The sequence below is a fragment of the Phytophthora cinnamomi genome (assembly GCF_018691715.1).
Source record: "Phytophthora cinnamomi strain GKB4 chromosome Unknown Contig114, whole genome shotgun sequence".
NCBI classification, from domain to species: Eukaryota; Oomycota; class Peronosporomycetes; order Peronosporales; family Peronosporaceae; genus Phytophthora; species Phytophthora cinnamomi.
The window spans coordinates 369403-386470 of NW_027151047.1; the positions used below are offsets into that span (position 1 = coordinate 369403).

Here is a 17068-nt window from a genome sequence, read left to right on the forward strand (position 1 = left end):
ACTTGTAGTTCTTCCACCGCTCCAATGCGTCTCCAATCTCCAGAGTGTGACTCTCGCCTGGACTTCATTGCGTGAATTACCACCCCTTGATAACGTTCCTCGACCAAACTGCTTGATCATCGCCATCATGCCTTTGTTTGAAAAAATGCCGGACATGACGGCTCAACAGAACCCGGTAGAACCAAACCATATCTGCTGCAACGACTTCAGCGGCGCATGCAATCTAAACCACTCGATCTGCACGAAAAACTCCATCGTGGGCGTTTCAGCACCCACCTGTCTTCGAGAGGAGCCGTTCTTAGGGAAACCTCGGCACTCGAGCTGTGGTTGAAAAAATCGCACCAGGCATTTGTGCCGTTTAACCCCCGGGTTTTGCCCCTCTAGAAAACATGCCAACCCAGAAAACAATCGAAATGTGCGATCACAGCCCGTTCGGTCAGTGTCACTTGCCCAATGGATTTGAAGGCAAGCAAGCACCCATGTGTATATTAGATCCGACTTATTTGAACTCCGAAGATACCAGATCCAAAAGGGAATTGCGTGTAGCCCAAGCCTGGAGAAATGGATCAGTTGTACACAGTAGTGAATAGCAAATATATGCCCGCAATCCAACCGCTTCCTCGTTCGTGAAAAGATGGTAGTCAAGCCAGGATATTCGCATCTTACTTCGGACTCCACATGCCGAGTCGAGTATCAAACTGCATCCGTAGGAATTTGTTGTAACGCACCAAATGCCGCTTGTCATGAGTCTTGATTACTTCATCAATAGCGATTATTATTAACGGCCACACGCCTAAAACAATGATCCAAAATGTCCAAGGAACAGACTGGCTCACGAAGTGCCAAAGTGTAACTCCATCAGCTCCAACAATCCTTGCGCGAAGGGTGCTGATTGCAAATTGCAAGCACAGCAATACAGAGGCCGCTCCCACCCACATCATATTGCGGAATGGGGACAACGTAAATATATTTTCACATCGATACAGGTACCCACACGACGAGGTTACAATGCAGAGACCAATCATCAGCAACATACCAGCCTCAGCTCGATCAACTGCAGCCTCAACAGCAGCTGGTCGTGGCCGCATCGCTACCAGTTCATTGTCCAATACGAAATCCATCCATCGGAACGTACGGAACTTGTCATTCCCAAATGTGTAAGGATCGGCAATGTTTGAAGCTTGCAAAGAAAACCCGAGTAAGCATTCGAACACAACAATTGACCAAAGTACCGATGGCACGTGTCGTCCCACAAAATAGGCAACCAGCCGAGGTAGGTCTTCATCCATGTCAAACTCCTCGTTTTTGCGTGGTGTTCTCTTCATGATGCCCTTTTCGCTTGCTGATGCCAGCATTGATAGACTAAGCGCTGGCACCAACACCCACAGCAGCCAGAAAATGGAGGCACAGCTCAATTGCGGAACATGCGGAAACGGCACCGCATACGAGGCCAGGATAAGTGTAGCGATGAATAGCTGGGACACGAAAATAAAAGTATTCATCTGATGAAAATTCGTGAGCATGCGACGACCTAGCCGGATAAGCTCAATCAAATGCGCTACGCTGGCAGTACCACTTGTGGTAACGTTATCTTCGCCGTCAATCGTTTCGGTTTGTTTTTCTTGATTTCCGGCATCATCTCGAACACTCTTTAGGCGGAAAGCACAGGCCAGCGTGTTGAGAATATGGCTAAACTGGATATCCTCATCCGAAAACACAGGGAGCTCTTTCCCTTGTGGAATTGGCTTGTCAAAAAATGTGTGGGCACCTCCTTGCAATGCAACCGCCAAGTCTGCTTTCGAAAACAATGGTGCATTGCTTTCCTTCAGCGACGAGCCCACACCCATAACCACCTCGTGATTCTCCTGGAAGATAGATATCATCTCACTAATAGTCTCGGGCGTACTGTCAGTGTAAAGGGATACTAGCAACGGCACGTTGTCAACTTCAGCCAGGTGTCTCTTGATCGCTTCGACTCCGTGTGGTAGTCTCGCTTTCACATCCCAATCGGAGTAATTAGATGTCATGCGATGAGGGTCAGGGCCATCGCTGTCCAGTGGTCGTAGGGAGATAGCGCAGTTCCAGTCAGTCTCGATTCCCATTTTTTCAGCAAGTAATTTGCTCCGACGCATATTCCGAGGTGAAAAGTACACGAACCGAATACCGCAAGCATTCAAGTCTTCAATGAAATCGGGCGTATGTTGCTTTGGCTGAACCCCTGTGGCAACCATGCCCAAAAAAATCTGGTCATCCTGAATACGCCAAAGCATGGAATCCTTCTCTACAGAGCTTGTTTCGGATGGAGGAAGTCCCACCGACGACTCAACGTCACTTAGTGTCAAATTCCCACGTCGTTTAGAAGGTGGTGTAATCTGGCCGCTTGCGGGAGCTCCCATCGACTTGGACATACGCGCTCCAGCAATGGAGTCTTGGTCTATCGATATATCGTCAACTGAATCCGGAGAGGCCAAAGGTGACATTGGTCCTTGTGAATGACTAAGCCGTCGTCCGTACCCTCGATCATCACTCATACTGCTTGAGAAGAGCATGCTGTTTCGTCCACCGATCGACTGTGGAGAATTCAATTCACTGGCTGCGCTGTCATCAACCAGATACACTGGTGGCAGCGTGCCCCCTAGCCTGCCAAGCTGACTTCGGGTTGAACCAGTGTCTGGTGATTCGAGAAAACTTCCTCCGTTGCTACTGGAGCCAGTGCGCGCGAACAACGAGTTGAGCTTGTGGGGAACCGGTACGTACGAAAATGCGGTGCAGTCAAGGTCTTCAACTCGCCATTGGTTGTACATATCAAGAATTGCGCGCTGCTTCTCGCTTGTCAACGGACATATTGATTTGCCGTCCCAGTACTCACTGCAGTGCGCTAACACAACTGTTGGGTGGCCACGTGACAGCAGCTGATGGCGATGCGAGCGCTTGTCTAGCACCACCGTAGAATACAAGTGAGACTTCAGATTCCCGCGGTAACGCGTATCCTCCTGTCCTTGGTCGTGGTGATCATTTGTGTGCTCATGGTGAGCTAGCCTCGGGCAAATAATGTGAATAGATTGCCGTGTTTGAAACATTGTCAAATCATCAGCTACTGAAAACCCCATTTCACGAGAGAGATTGAGTAGGTGTTTCGGGAATGGTAGCATTCGAATATGGGCTGATAACCGCTGCATGCAACTTCGCAAATACGGATCTCTCGTGTCACCACCATCCACGGAACAAAGTCCCTCATTCACTAAATAGCGCATGTTTTCGTCATAGTGCCGTGCTGGGTTTTCGTCGTCATTCACCATAATAGCCAATCCAATGGGTTTTAGCGACGGTAAATGCTGCTTCCATTTTGGATCCTCAAACTTGAGTCCAGTATCGCAATGGCGCTCGGCGTGCAGATCGAGTACCGTGGAATTATTGTTCTGTTTGTCGTTCAGCAGAAATATCTCTTCCACTGATGGAGTCTGTTCGCATAGAATATCGTCGTCGAAGCAGCACAACATCGTGACATTCCCCAAACGCTCTAACAGTCGAAACGAGCGGAACGGCACAGGAAGATGTCGTCGATCAGATACATGCGCAAGATCGCAGTGCATGACTCGGAATCGAAGTACCACTAGGAAGTATTGAAGTGATCGCATGATTGCAGACTGCTTTTGTGCCTTTTCTGATCGTAGTTTTTCACGATCCTCAACGTCATAGATATCCAGTGGTGCAAGTGCGGTCGCCTTTAGAATCGATGCCATAGCACTATCAATACGGGACATGCCTTCATCTTGATCCCGTGAGTGTTTCCTTGACGACTTCGACACGCCCACGCCTGGTTTTCTGGGGTTCTTTTCCGGTGACGATCTCTCGACAGAATCACCTTCGCTAGAATCCACTGCCTGTTCCTGGTGCGGTTGCTCCTTCGGTGCTAGAATATCGTCAAATGAACCTAGTATGGACGCTGTAGCTGCCGCTTCGGCGACGAACAGAACCAGCGGCGTATTCAGGGACGCAAAACACAGCCACACTCCAATTGGTCCGAGCAAAATATGGGTAAGAGTGGTCTCCAGCGATCGATGCTGAACCACCACACGCAGTCCAATAGCCACCAGCACCAAGATCGAATACAACGTGCAAATGTAGACAGCTACCAATCGCGCTTGCGCCTGCAGCTTCTGCGTGGGTGTCTGTGGTCTGTTAATACGAAACAATGCGTCTTCAATGTCCCTCACCACGGGCGTCTCCAGCATCTCAAAGATCCTCATCTCTCCACACAACTCCAGCAACAAGGGCGGGTCGAACGTCGCCGTGCACCTTGACGTGTCTTTGGCATGTCTTCTCGTCCAGGCCGGCAGTTTGCGGCCTCTAGGGTATACCTGCTGCTCCTCGTTGCCGTCCACCTCCACCGGCCTCACCTCGCCCGGTGCAATGTCCCCGCTCATCAAACCCACCACGTCCCCCTCCACCAGCAAGTTCATGGGCAGTCGCTGCCACTGGCTGTCCCTATAGCAGGCTACGTAGCTGTTCGACGGCAGCAAGACGGCCGGCTGGAGCCCTGTGCCCAGCCACACGGGCGGGCTCTGGTCGTCCTTCCGCTCCTCTTTCGCCTTGTCGCCGTCCCGCAGCATCTGCTGCACGGCCACGCGCACCCTCTCGGCCATCTCGTCGTGGTGGCGCCGCTTCTGCGTCATGTTGAGCAGCACGTTGCCCACTGCCGCCGCCACGAGGAAGAGCCCTTCCCCCAGGGCGGCCGAGCCGCGGTCGCTCTGCTCGTCAGCGAAGCGCCTGGCGGCGTCCACGACGCGGAAGGACGCGCACAGCGCTAGCAGCAGCGTGAATGGGTCCCGGAACTCGGTGGTGAGGTTGGACGAGTCCTCCTTCTCCTGGATCTTGCGTTCGATGGCCTGCAGCAGCCGCTTGCGCGCCGCCGGCGTGGACAGCCCCAGCGCTGGGTAGGAGGAGGCCGACACGTTGCTGCCACTGCTGCTGCGGAAGGTGCTGTAGCCGGCGCTGGCGTCCACGGAGCGGCGCAGCGGGTAGTTGGGCGGCTTGGAGTTGGAGCGCGAGAGCGCCTCGCGCCGCCTCCAGGGCGCGGACGACGACACGGGGGACGTCATCAGGGAGAACACACGCAAAGGGAGACGATGACGTTAGTGCAGACGCGCGCAGGGCCCCGGGGACGTGGCGAGGCGGCGCGCCAGGAAGCGCAGGGGCGGCAAGGATCGCGATGGAGAGTGCGCACTCAGATCTGAGAGTGATGGTCCCCCGGTGGAGTGGGGCGAAGGGAGTTGCAGGCACTAAAGCGGGGGTAAAGTGTAATTAGTTTGACGGATATTACGATAGTAGACAGAGACGCAGGGCTAGGGCTGCGACGATGGATGGCCACCACCTCAGTCGAGGATTTCGAGGGAGCCTGTTGGTACCGCTACGTAGCCCAAGAGAAGATGCCGAAGAACAAAGGAAAGGGAGGCAAGAACCGCCGCCGCGGAAAGGGCGACGGCGAGGAGAACAAGCGCGAGCTTGAGTTCAAGGAGGAGGGCCAGGGTGCGTGTGCTGCGTCGTCGTATTGGAGCCGCCAAGAGCTCCCGGCGTTGTGGTGGTGCATGCATGGTGTATTAAAGTATACAATTTATCTGACTTGTATACGATGTATACTTGTCTTCTTGTATACAGAGTATGCGCAGGTGGTGCGCATGCTGGGCAACGGCCGCCTGGAGGCCTACTGCTTCGACGGTGTGACGCGCCTGGGCCACATCCGCGGCAAGATGCGCAAGAAAGTGTGGGTGGGCGCCGGCGACATCATCCTCGTGAGTCTGCGCGAGTACCAGGACGGCAAGGTGGACATCATTCATAAATACAACGCCGACGAGGCCCGCAGCCTCAAGGCCTACGGAGAGCTGCCGGACAACGCGCGCATCAACGAGACGGCCGTGGACATGGCCATGGAGAACGACGGCGAGGACGACATCGGCTTCGACTTTGACGACATCTAAGCAGACGCACGGGAGGCGCCGGCGCCCGACGGGCCACGGCGGCAGAAGTGCTGCATGCAGGCCCAAGAGGCGGGGGTAGCTGGACGCGGGGAGGCCCCCCTGGCTCCTCTGGCGCCCGCTGCTGCTAGTGTAGCTAGGTGGTCGGGGAGGAGGAAGCGCCCGCTCGGACGCGCGGATAGAGCGCGACAGGACCGGGCGGGTCGGGTCGCCGGCAATGGGATGTATTCATTTAGTGGCTTAGATCTGTGTTGTCTATTCCTCTGTTCTGTGGCTGGGGCAGTATTTCTCGTTGTTGGGGCCCATTGTCATTGTTGTGCTGTATTTATAGGGAAGAGAACGGAAGCTGGGCTGATCGGAATGGGACGTTGCAGATTGTTCTTGTCGCCGCCTGCTTTGAAGAGTTGAGTGATGCCTCCGGAGACGATGAAGGCTGTGCCGGTGTTGTCCGCTGCGGCTCTTCGCGCTGCGGTGCCCGTCAAGCCTGAGCGTAAGGGAGTGGTGACCGATGACGACCCGCAGATTCGGCAGCAGAAGAAGGACAGCGCTCGGCTGAACGACGACGACGGTGACGAGGCGATGGAGACGACGACCAGCCCGCGGGTGAGGAGACGGCTGTCGAACGCCAAGGAGAGCGCCAGTATTTTCAGCATGGGTGCGTTAATGGTTGGTGGCGTTGTGGGGAAGGTCTTTTGACTGACGAGCGGTGATAGTGTGCGAGCAGGGCGAGGTGATCCAGTGGATGACTGCCTGTCATCCAGACCTGACTGTGTTTGGCCGCGACTTGGAGCGGCGTGGGTATCGAACGCTCAGCAGCATCGCGTTCCTCACTGAAGAAGACGTTGAGGGCGTGGCGGATATCGACTTGCGGCAATTGCTTCTTACTACGCTCTCACGGTTGCGACACGAATTGTTTCGCATGTGATGAAGGCATCTGCATAGCTCAACATTATCAATAGAAAAGCATTGCGCTGCAAGCCCAACATTTTACTTGGCGGGAAATAAGGTGGACGATGTGTTATTTAATTGCTGTAGTGTCTTCAGTGTCGGTGTCAACATCGACAGTGTCTTCACCCGAGTCCGGCGTATCGGCCAATCGGTCGTGTCCTTGCATTTGATCGTCGTAGTGCGCAGAAGGCCGAACCTTTTCATCATCGATTGCGTGTTCTTCCAATGAAAGCATTGAGTGCTCCTGATTGTGCTCGGTGTCCTCTACTCCTGCAGACTCCAGGTGGGGCCAATAGTGCTGTGGCTCGCTCCAGCGTGGACCCTCGACATTTCCGGGGTCCTGTAGTTCATAGTAGAGTGCACCTTGCTCGGGCTCATCGACGTAATCCAGACCAGAGGTATCGTGAGCCTCAATTCCTACTTCTTCTTGGTGAACGAATCCGGCTCCATCTTGGTAAGCTTCTACTCCAAGTATTGTGTGCTCATCTGAAGCGTAGCTTTCGCAATGTTCGGGGTTTGTGTTGCCTTCGGCAATATCATTGTCAGGGTCAGCAGCAATTTCATTAGCCTCAATTCCAACTTCTTCTTGGTGAACGAACCCGGCCCTATCTTGGTAAGCTTCTACTCCAACTATTGTCTGCTCATCTGAAGTGTGGCTTTCGTAATGTTCGGAGTTTGTGTTACCTTCGGCTATATCATTTCCCTGTGTTTCAGAGTCAGCAGCAATTTCATTTTCTGCGTCGTTCGTGAAGTGAGGTGCCTCCCCTTCTTGACCGACATCTTGTTCGTCTACATCGCCTGTTGGTACTATCTGTTCACCTTCAGTTGAACCACCGTACTCGTCAGATGACTCCGGCAATGCTTCTATACGATCTGTTTCTTCGTTGTAGTACACATCATTATCCGCAATGACGCCGCCAGCTTCCTCCCCTTCGGCGAGAGGCAGTTGAGTTTGTTCATCAGTAATAGCGGTTGCCTCGTTGTCCTCACATACGAAGTCACCTTCAGTTGGTGTTTCTAACCTTACTTCGGATGATGTTTCATTCACCGCGTTGATCTCGATGTTCTCGAAATGTGAGGTATCTTCAGTGAAGTTCATATTTGGCGCCTCGAAATTGGCCTCAGTGTTGTCGATGAAGCTTTCATCAGCTAATTCTTGTTTATCTTCAATCGGATCTGGTATTTCAGTGCTGACTTCAGTAGGATCACTTTCAACAACATGATCAGCCTCGAGTTGATAAGGCTGTTCTCCCTCGACCACGTCGCTCGCAGAGTCAGGAACACCGTGCAGCTCATCATGTAGTATATCCTTCGATTTTTCGTGGAGAACAACTGGAGCGTCGTAGCTCTTTGGCAACTCAATCTCGTCCTGATGCTCTACTTTCATGTTTTCGGGTACCCCATATCTGGCATCTATTTCTGCACTGTTTTCTTCATTGACAGCTTCAGGGTCATCACCGGTAGACTCTTCTTGCTGTGGCATCACATCTACGATAACATGATTTTCTTCCTGGTCGATAGATCCACCAAGAGAACAGACTTCATTCTCAAGCTCCACTATCTTATCAATCACCTTCGTCAGCACAATTGAAATTGCTCCTTCAACAGGATCCACTTCAGAATCCTCAGTACCTCCTCCAGTTTGAAAAGAGAAACCTTGCTGGGGAGTAATAGTGCTTTGCGGTTTGTTTGCATCGTCTTCGGTGGCGTGATCAGCTAGGGTCTCGATTGTACCAAATTGTTCTGCCACGTCAGAGCGTTCATCCAAAGGCAGGCTGACTCCATCCGTCGTCGGCGAGATCAATGGTTCTGCGTTACCGTTTGTTGACTCAACCACTCCCACAACGATATCTCCTTCGCCTGGCCGAGATGTCGGCGTTGTATTCGTGCGCTCATCTGCGCTACCTATTGTGGCTCTTGTACCACCTTTAGCTGTTGTCGGGGGTTTCTTGACACTGCTCTTCCTCCTTTCGCGCTTCCCCTTGCTAGATGCAGGTGTCTGGACTTCAACATTTGCTGCTACTGACGATCGAGGGCTGATACTAGCAAGGTTTTTCGTTTTCGTATCGGCAGAACCGTCTTCAAAGCGGAAGCGAGGACTGAAAAATGGGTCTGTCGGGGACAAACCTGGCGCTTCATTCTCGGTTTCATGTGTCTCCGTTTTCTTCTTCTTCTTCTTCTTGTCTGCACTGGGAGGGCTCTGGACTTCTAGTGGTGGTAAAGCAGAAAGTGGGGATCTTGACAAGGCGTCAGCAATAATGGAGCGCGGAGTGGGGATCTGGGGGCCACTCTGGGCCTTTGCTAGTGGACTTGGCGATCGAAGTGATCCACTACGAGGACTCAGAAATAACCTCGAACCAGCTTTGCCTGGACTCTGACCGCGAGCAGCCGAGCATGGTCTTACACGCGCTTTCGTAGCTAACGTCCGCTTTGCTGCTAGATACGAGTTACGGATCGTGGTAGTGATCGAGTGGTTTTCGCCGAAATATTGCTCTGCTAAGCCGATTCCCTGCACCAAAAGACAACCTTTTAAGGGGCAGACACACGAAGCAATACGAGCAGAACTCCTTACCTTCTTGTAGCTCGCGACCGATTCAGCGTAGTCCTTCAAAAATTCTTGCTCGACGCCGACGTTGTGATATGCGATGCACATGACTGAAATACGATCGAGTCTTGAGCTAGAAGTGTCGGTGCTATCTGAGCTCGTTTCGGTCGTGTGTTTGCCCTGGATAAATCCTTCCTGCAGGGTTATCAGAGCTTCTTGCGCGTGCTCAAGCGCTTCCTGGTGCTTACCGAGCTGTGACAGCACCGCGCACATATTCAATTGCGTGTCAGCGGCGTTGCGGACGTTCTCCAGCCTTTTTTCGAGCTCCAGTGCGCGCTTCAAGCTGGTCATCGCGGAATGGAGCTTGCCTAGTCGTCGGTAGTAGCAAGCCAAGTTATTGAGCGTTGTAGCTCTTTCAGAGGGGTGGTGACGCTGGGTAAGCACTTCAGCCTTCTTGAGCAGGTCGATAGTCACTGCGTAATTATCTTGTTGTAAGAAACTCATTGCCAAGAGGTTGCACATTTCAGCTAACGCTCGACACGCTTGGATGACCTCCTCGCTCTCGATGCCGAAGAAGTGTCGCCGCAGAACCAGAGCTCGCTCCATACAGTCGAATGCCTTGAGGTAGTTGCCCTGACGACGTAAATCACAAGTCAGACAACTCGAAGTTGTCACTCAACACTAAATCAGGAATGCAGAGTACTTACAGCTCGCTGCTGGTGGACGCATTCCTCGTCGAGTCGGTGGAGCGCCTCCAGCTCCTGCTGCTCTTCTCGAGCATCTAGCAGAGCCTTGTCTTTCATGGACGCCCCACTCGAACCTCCAGCTTGGGGCTGCCAGTGCAACAAGCCAAAATACAGGTCCTGCAACCGTAGAGCTAATTTTACAGCCCGCAATGAATTCCTTCACTTTCCTCCTGGCGAACTAAATTGCTTTACGCTTCTCCGTCACGCAAGACTCCGCTCTCAGATGGCTGCACCATGTAAAAGTTGCAGTTGTTTGTCCAAACAGCACATTTGTCGTGAGTGAAGGTTGTGACGAGGCAGATGAGTCATCTCGGTTGACCACCGGTGTCCTACCACGTCCAGTCCGACCACCAGAACCACTACCGCCGGTGCAAGCACTCGATGGCCAGCACGAGCGTCTTGACGGCTCCATTAATCATTTTTCAATTTGCCAACCACTGCGCACTGCACCCTCCAACCTCTCCTCTTGCGAGCATGACCATCGCCTTGTCCTCCGAAGCTGCTCTCAGCCACGCCAAACTGCCGGACGAGCAAGTTCGCCAGGCGCTCACGCGCGACTACTCCACTCTCCACTTCCGGATCGAGTACGGCAACTACCTGTCCAACCACTTGCTGCACGCGGTCGTGGCGCTGCACCGGCTAGGTGCCAGCGAACAAAAGATCACCGAGTACGCCGCGCACTACACGCAGAAGCTCGAGTCCGAGGGCCCCGACCACGAAGACGTCGTGGAGCGAGCCACGACGGTCGAAATCCTCTCGGACGAAGCTGCCCAGGCTCTGTTGGGCAAGCGCCAGAAGTACGACGCGTTACTCGCGTACTACGCGCACGACGTCAAGAAACTGGGCGTCGACGGCGCCGTGCGCAGGCACCTGCCCAACCTGTTCAGCGGACTCGCTGGCGCTTTGCTGCACGGCATCATCCAGCTGGGCTACGCCTACCACATCGGCGGTGATCGTCTGGTGGCCGAGGGTCTCGCCTACCAGCACCACTGCTACCTCCCCTTCGACGAGCCGCCCATGCCGTCCAGCCAGGAGCCACTGCGGCAGTTCACTCGCCAAACGGTGTTCGAGGTCGCCGACGCCGTCACGAGCAACGAGTTCTTGCGGTCGGAGCAGGAGCGGCTCACGTCCATCTCCCCGCTCAAAGACCTCGACATCGGCTGGATCCAGCGCGGCGTCAACGCGTTCTCGGGCCACCCGGAGCGCAACAGCCCCGAGGCGTTCAAGCTCATCTGGAGCCAAGTGAACGAGTTCGACTTCTCGCGCTTCGACGGCAGCATCGCGCTGGACATCGTCATGTGGCTGTACGTCATGCTCAAGCACAACGACTTCATCATCCTCCACGCCGCCACGTCGGCCTGGTCGCTGCAGCAGCTCGAGCACCTGCTGTCGCCCTCCGACAAGTCCAAGGCGTGGCGGGTGTGGCTGCACGTAGCGCTTTCCGCGCTCGTGACCGCCAAGGTGCGCGACTTCCGCGCAGAGGACGTCTGCGCCTCCTCTCCCTCCGACCTCGCCGCTCTGCCGTCGTGGGCGGAGCTGCGCGGGCGGGCGCTCGCCCTTCCGGGCTTCCCGGACGAGCACGTGTTCAAGATGGTGCAGGTGGCGGAGGACCACGCGTGCGCGCACACGGCGACCTCGACGTTCCTGTCCGCGGCCGAGCGCGACTTCGTGGCCCGCACGGCCGCGCTCGCCGTCGTCTCCACGCCGTTCCTGCCGTACTCGCAGCCACCGGCGCAGATCTTGCAGTAGGTCCAAGTTGAAGTTGATGCTGCTGCGTAGGCTGCAAGTATCCCTTTGCATAGTTTTTTGGGTTTTACAAAATGCCACCCATCTGATTCCCCCGTTGATTGGCTGCTTTCCATCGTCTGAGTCCAAATACAACCCCTCTCAAAGCTGCTACAACTCCTCTCCCCCCCCTGCTATACAAAAGAGAAAAGGATCCAGGATCTAGAGCCCAGACAGACAGAGCCGAGATGACCAAGCAGGAAGTGGACGAGGGCGCGTACCTCAAGCCGGGCGAGGTGGACGCCGGCACGTCCATCATGGCCGTGCGCTTCCCGGGCGGCGTGGTGCTGGGCGCCGACTCGCGCACGTCCATGGGCACGTACATCGCCAACCGCGTGAGCGACAAGCTGACGCCGCTGCACGACCGACTCTACTGCTGCCGCTCGGGCTCGGCCGCCGACACGCAGGCGCTGTCCGACTACGTGCGCTACTACCTGAGCTCGCACAGCGTGGAGCTGGGCCGCCTGCCCAAGGTGGGCACGGCCGCCAACCTCTTCCGCTCGCTGTGCTACCACAACAAGGACCGGCTGCTGGCGGGCATCATCGTGGCCGGCTGGGACCCCGTGAAGGGCGGCCAGGTCTTCTCCATCCCCATCGGCGGCGCCATGGTGGAGCAGGACTTCGCCATCGGCGGCAGCGGCTCCACGTACATCTACGGCCTCGTGGACGCGGAGTACCGGTGCGTCCAACTAGTCGGGGAAAGGGAAGAGAGCGGAGGAGACGGACTGACTGACTGTTTGTGTTTGTTGCTGCTGCCGACAGACCGGACATGACCAAGGAGGAGTGCCAGAAGTTCGTCAAGAAGTCGCTGGCGCACGCCATGGCGCGCGACGGCAGCTCCGGCGGCGTCATCCGCACGGTCACCATCACAGAGAACGAGGTGGTGCGGGACTTCACGAGCGGCGACGACCTGCCCTTCTCCATCTAGAGCTACGGGCTGGGTGGCTCGAGTCTCCTGCGCAGATTTCCGAGCAGGCTGGACGCTGCTACACGGGGAACTAACAGTTGAAGACTTGAGATCAGGACGAGCGACGGAAGGAATGAAGGTGCTGCCGCGTTAAACCACTGTCTACCGAAGTCTATCGCTGTCTCTCTCTCTTTCTCTACTACTGCCAGGGCCGCGACGTGGGTATACCACCTTCTTTCCATACATAGGCTTCCTTGCTTCCGCGTGCTTAGCTTAGACAAACAGGTTATCCATGGCGGCAGCGCCGCCGCGAGCCTTTTGTCGCTCGATCTCCGCGGCGTCGGTCAGGTCCTTCATCGTAATAATACGCTTGCTCTCTTCGCGCAGCGCGGCGCTCGCAGCAGCGCGGAAAACGGCGTCGCTGATGGCAGTGCTGCTCAGGTCGTACCGCTCTGCCAGACGCTGGAAGTCGATGGGCTTCTTGGTGTCCAGCGGCGCCTTGGGAGGGAAGTACGAGCGCCACAGCTTCTCGCGCAGCTTCGAGTTGGGATTCCGCATCTCCACCACGAACTTGAGACGGCGGCAGAATTCCGACTGCACCAGAGACGACGCTGCAGATCTGTCCACGTTAGCCAGCAGGATGGTGGTGCTGGGGAACGTGTCCACGAGCTCCAGCAGTCGCATCACCTCCATGCGGAATCGGGGCGAAGACTCCAGGCTGTCGATCGGGATAACACCGCCTTCGATGTGGCTACCGAAGGACTCGAATCCCGTGAGCACCAGTACGGCATCCATGAGTCGGGCATCATCAAACACAGCACGCAGTGCCTTGCGGGTCTCGGATGCCGAGTCGGCAGCCAGCTGGCCGAAGTTGACTACCTTCAGCGGGCGGCCGATCTCAAAGCCAATACTCTTCGCGGCGTTAAGCTTGCCAATGCCCGGTGGACCACAGATCAACACGCTAACACCCTTCTGCTGCTTGTTGGACTGACCGAAGTCGAATCCCCACTGGCCGTAGATGACACTGCGCGCCTTCTCGAACTGCACAATTTTCCGCAGCTTGTCCTTCACCGAATCCTCCACGATGAGCTCATCCAGTCCGCTTGTGGGCACAACACGGTGGTCAAACGTCTTCATGTGCAGGCTACCGCGCATCTGCAATGCGCAGCCAGCCACAATGTCAGCCTGGGAAATCACGGGCGACTCCGCGTTACGTGAAATGGCCTTGAGGAGAGCCGATAGAATGGCGTTCTTGATGAAGCCACCGCTGAGCTCGTACTTCAACGCGATGGCGTCCCAATCAATACCAGGCTCAGTCTGCAGGGATCCGCGCAGTAGAAGCACATCCCAAATTTTCCGTCGCTGGATGTGGTCCGGCGCCTTAAACTCGAATACAGCCGTGATACGACGGTGCATGGCCTCATCAAGATCGAATGGCCGGTTAGTTGCGAGGAACACAATGCCTTCATACCGCTCGATCTCTGTAAGCAGCGCATTCAGCAGTCTGTCACCTCCACCATCACGTTGCCGGAAGATGTTCTCACATTCGTCAAAGAACAACACAGCATTGCTCATATCCGCTTCACGGAAAAGACCACGCAGGTCCGCATCCGTCTCCATGCCTTCCTGACGCTTACCCTGCAACGACGGGAAATCCACAAGGAGCACACGTTTCTTCAGGTGGTCTGCTACAGCGTTCACCGTCATAGTCTTACCCGTGCCACTAGCACCGCACAACAACAATACAAGTCCAGCGCCGTACGCCATACCTGCCTGTTCCAATCCGCTCTTCTTGCGATATCTCCGGAAGCTTTCATAACTTTCAACAGTTTCCAGAATAGTGCTCTTGTGTTCTTCAGGCAGCACAACCTGCTCGAGCTGCACCTTAGGAGTGTACAAATCCGAGCCTTCCACCAGCTCATTCATCTCAGTGTCCAGGCCAACCACCCAGTCCAGCACGCGACGGTCCAATTCCACACGCTGATCCACAAGGTCTCCAGCTGTCGAGTGCCATCGGCCCCGGTGAAGTTTTACGAGTCCGCGAGTGAGTAAACGGGAAGACTTATAGAAGAATACACGGTGCGCCACCTGCTCCTGGAAGGTATCGCAAAAGATTGATAAGATCTGGTTGATAATCACACTCTCGTCCATGCGCTGCACCGGAGACGTATCCACACCGTCAATCAAGTTCTTGATAACCGGCGAAATCGTCTTGCCAATCAACATCACAATCACATTCTGCTCGAAACGGTTCAGCTTGAACTTAGCAGACAGTTCTTCCAGACGCGGCAGCGGTTTACCAGCCTGCCGTGTAAGAGCAAGCCGGTGCTGTGTGCGGCGGCTGTACACGCGCTGCTTCGCCTTCAATTCACGTCGTCCTGCGGAGGCTGGGGCCGACGATTCCCATGGCTGCTTCGTACCTGCCTCCTTCATCTGGTCCTTCACTCGGGCACCCGACGCACGGATCGCGAACGCTACAACCTGGAAACGGTCCTCAAGATATTCCAACTGGTTCTCCGGACTGTACGGCTTGAGCTCGCTCGGGTCCATCAGCGACGATAGCAAGTGGTGCTTATCACTGCCAGCCTCCGCCGAATTCAGTAGAAATTTTTCGTCCGCTTTTTCTTGCCGCTTCGCGCGCTTGCTGTCCGTCTTGTACTTGCCAATAAACGAGAACGCAGAGGCGTCGGGGTCCTCGTGCTCCTCGTGCTCCTCCTCCTCGCTCTCGCTGGTGGCATTGTGGTCCATGGCCTCGTCGTCGTGCTCTTCATCCACGCCTTCCCCGCTCCGCTCGCGCTTGCGTCCGCTCACACTCGACTCGGTCGTCGTCGTCGTCGACGTCGTGGCCTCCAGAATCTCGCCGAACGTGATGCCCTCGCCCTTGAGCAGCTCCTCCAGCGCGGTCTGGCTGACCTTGAGCGCCTGGTTGCTGGTCAGGTGCCGCCCGAGCAGCACGCGCACGCAGATGTTGGACAGGCTGAGCGACGTGCAGTACGTCTCCTCGTCCACGATGAGCGTGCCCTCCTTGACGTGCTCGCGCTCGTCGTCCCTGAACTCGGCGATGTCGACCTCGGAGAGGCCCGAGAGCCGCTGGCACGTCATGACGCGGCGCTGCGAGTCCTCGTCCAGGATCTGGCAGCGCACGGCGTTGCTCTGGCAGCCCTGCATGACCACGAGCAGCTGCAGCAGCGTCGTCTCGCCGCGCGAGAGCTTGTACATGTCGGCCAGGCGGAACACGCGCGGCAGGCGGCGGCCCGTCTGCGAGGTGGCGGCCAGGCGGCAGGCGGCCAGGTCGTCCACGTAGGCGCGCAGCCTGGCCAGGAAGGCCACGCGCTCCTCCATGTCCTGGCGGTGCGCCAGCGTGGTCTTGTCGCCCGCGCGCTCGCGCGTGATGGAGTCTGGCTTGGTCACGCTCACGGAGAACTCCATGAAGGCGATCTCGTACAGGAACACCACCATGAACTGCAGCTCCGCGAACCAGAACCACTGCGCGTCGCCCTCCACGGGCAGGCGCGCGGCCTCGCGCGGGTCGCGCCGCAGCTCCGGCCAGAACTCGCTCAGCAGCGCGCGCACGAAGCCGAAGCGGCCCTCCAGCTCCGCCAGCAGCGGCTCGTACTCGGCCTGCACGCGCCGCAGCGCCGCCGAGGCGTCCGCGTCCGCGTCGGCGCTGCTGTTGCTGTTGGCGCCGGCCTTGGGCGCGCCGTTCTGCTGCGGATGCTGCGCCGCCGCCTGCTGCTGCTGCTGGGCGCTGCTGTCGACGAGGCCGTTCTTCTTGGCGCCGGCCGCGCCGCGTCTGCGCTTGCCTGGAGCCATCGCGTGCGCTGGGAAGTGCTGCAGTGGCTGCGCTGGGGGGTGCGGCGCTTTGGGTGTCTGCGCCAGTCGATACGTTTCGGCGCATGCCGTAGCGTGGGGCGCGCGTATGCCGCAGGAGAGGGCGGCGGATTTCGACCAATCGAATCGCACTCGCGGTTTGTATGGACGACTGCAACGAAAAAGTGGCTTCAACTTGACTGGGTCATGCTGTTTCACCAGTGGACACTGGTACATGTAATGACACCAAACCAGCCTTTACCCGCTAAGTTGGCTTGCACGCAAGCAATGTTTGGGCAACATTAGATGTAGCGCGGTTGCTGCTGCTTGCGCACGTGTGACTGAAGGAATC

The 17068-nt window shown here is 56.2% G+C and overlaps 7 protein-coding genes across 7 annotated transcripts; 4 read left to right on the forward strand and 3 right to left on the reverse strand.

The window, feature by feature from the left end:
• Window positions 1-1558: 1558 nt before the first annotated feature.
• IUM83_11457 (uncharacterized protein) lies at window positions 1559-5102 on the reverse strand (the record flags this gene model as incomplete). Its single annotated transcript, XM_067936017.1, has 3 exons — window positions 1559-1563; window positions 1667-1905; window positions 3799-5102. The coding sequence occupies 3 exons, from the start codon at window positions 5100-5102 to the stop codon at window positions 1559-1561; spliced, it is 1548 nt and encodes a 515-aa protein (XP_067781772.1).
• A 327-nt stretch (window positions 5103-5429) lies between these two features.
• On the forward strand, window positions 5430-5978 carry IUM83_11458 (eukaryotic translation initiation factor 1A, X-chromosomal; the record flags this gene model as incomplete). The annotated part of the gene is made up of 2 exons (XM_067936018.1): window positions 5430-5529; window positions 5659-5978. The coding sequence occupies 2 exons, from the start codon at window positions 5430-5432 to the stop codon at window positions 5976-5978; spliced, it is 420 nt and encodes a 139-aa protein (XP_067781679.1).
• A 408-nt stretch (window positions 5979-6386) lies between these two features.
• IUM83_11459 (eukaryotic translation initiation factor x-chromosomal) lies at window positions 6387-6900 on the forward strand (the record flags this gene model as incomplete). Its single annotated transcript, XM_067936019.1, has 2 exons — window positions 6387-6630; window positions 6689-6900. 2 exons carry the CDS (start codon window positions 6387-6389, stop codon window positions 6898-6900), a joined length of 456 nt encoding a protein of 151 aa, XP_067781720.1.
• A 2774-nt stretch (window positions 6901-9674) lies between these two features.
• IUM83_11460 (Tetratricopeptide repeat-containing domain) lies at window positions 9675-10271 on the reverse strand (the record flags this gene model as incomplete). The annotated part of the gene is made up of 3 exons (XM_067936020.1): window positions 9675-9720; window positions 10010-10101; window positions 10176-10271. 3 exons carry the CDS (start codon window positions 10269-10271, stop codon window positions 9675-9677), a joined length of 234 nt encoding a protein of 77 aa, XP_067781731.1.
• Window positions 10272-10688: 417 nt separating this feature from the next.
• On the forward strand, window positions 10689-11963 carry IUM83_11461 (putative proteasome subunit beta type-6; the record flags this gene model as incomplete). The annotated part of the gene is made up of 1 exon (XM_067936021.1): window positions 10689-11963. The coding sequence occupies one exon, from the start codon at window positions 10689-10691 to the stop codon at window positions 11961-11963; it is 1275 nt and encodes a 424-aa protein (XP_067781732.1).
• A 224-nt stretch (window positions 11964-12187) lies between these two features.
• IUM83_11462 (putative proteasome subunit beta type-6) lies at window positions 12188-12927 on the forward strand (the record flags this gene model as incomplete). Its single annotated transcript, XM_067936022.1, has 2 exons — window positions 12188-12678; window positions 12762-12927. 2 exons carry the CDS (start codon window positions 12188-12190, stop codon window positions 12925-12927), a joined length of 657 nt encoding a protein of 218 aa, XP_067781730.1.
• Window positions 12928-13179: 252 nt separating this feature from the next.
• On the reverse strand, window positions 13180-16719 carry IUM83_11463 (aaa domain containing protein; the record flags this gene model as incomplete). Its single annotated transcript, XM_067936023.1, has 1 exon — window positions 13180-16719. The coding sequence occupies one exon, from the start codon at window positions 16717-16719 to the stop codon at window positions 13180-13182; it is 3540 nt and encodes a 1179-aa protein (XP_067781846.1).
• Between the last annotated feature and the right edge of the window lie 349 nt (window positions 16720-17068).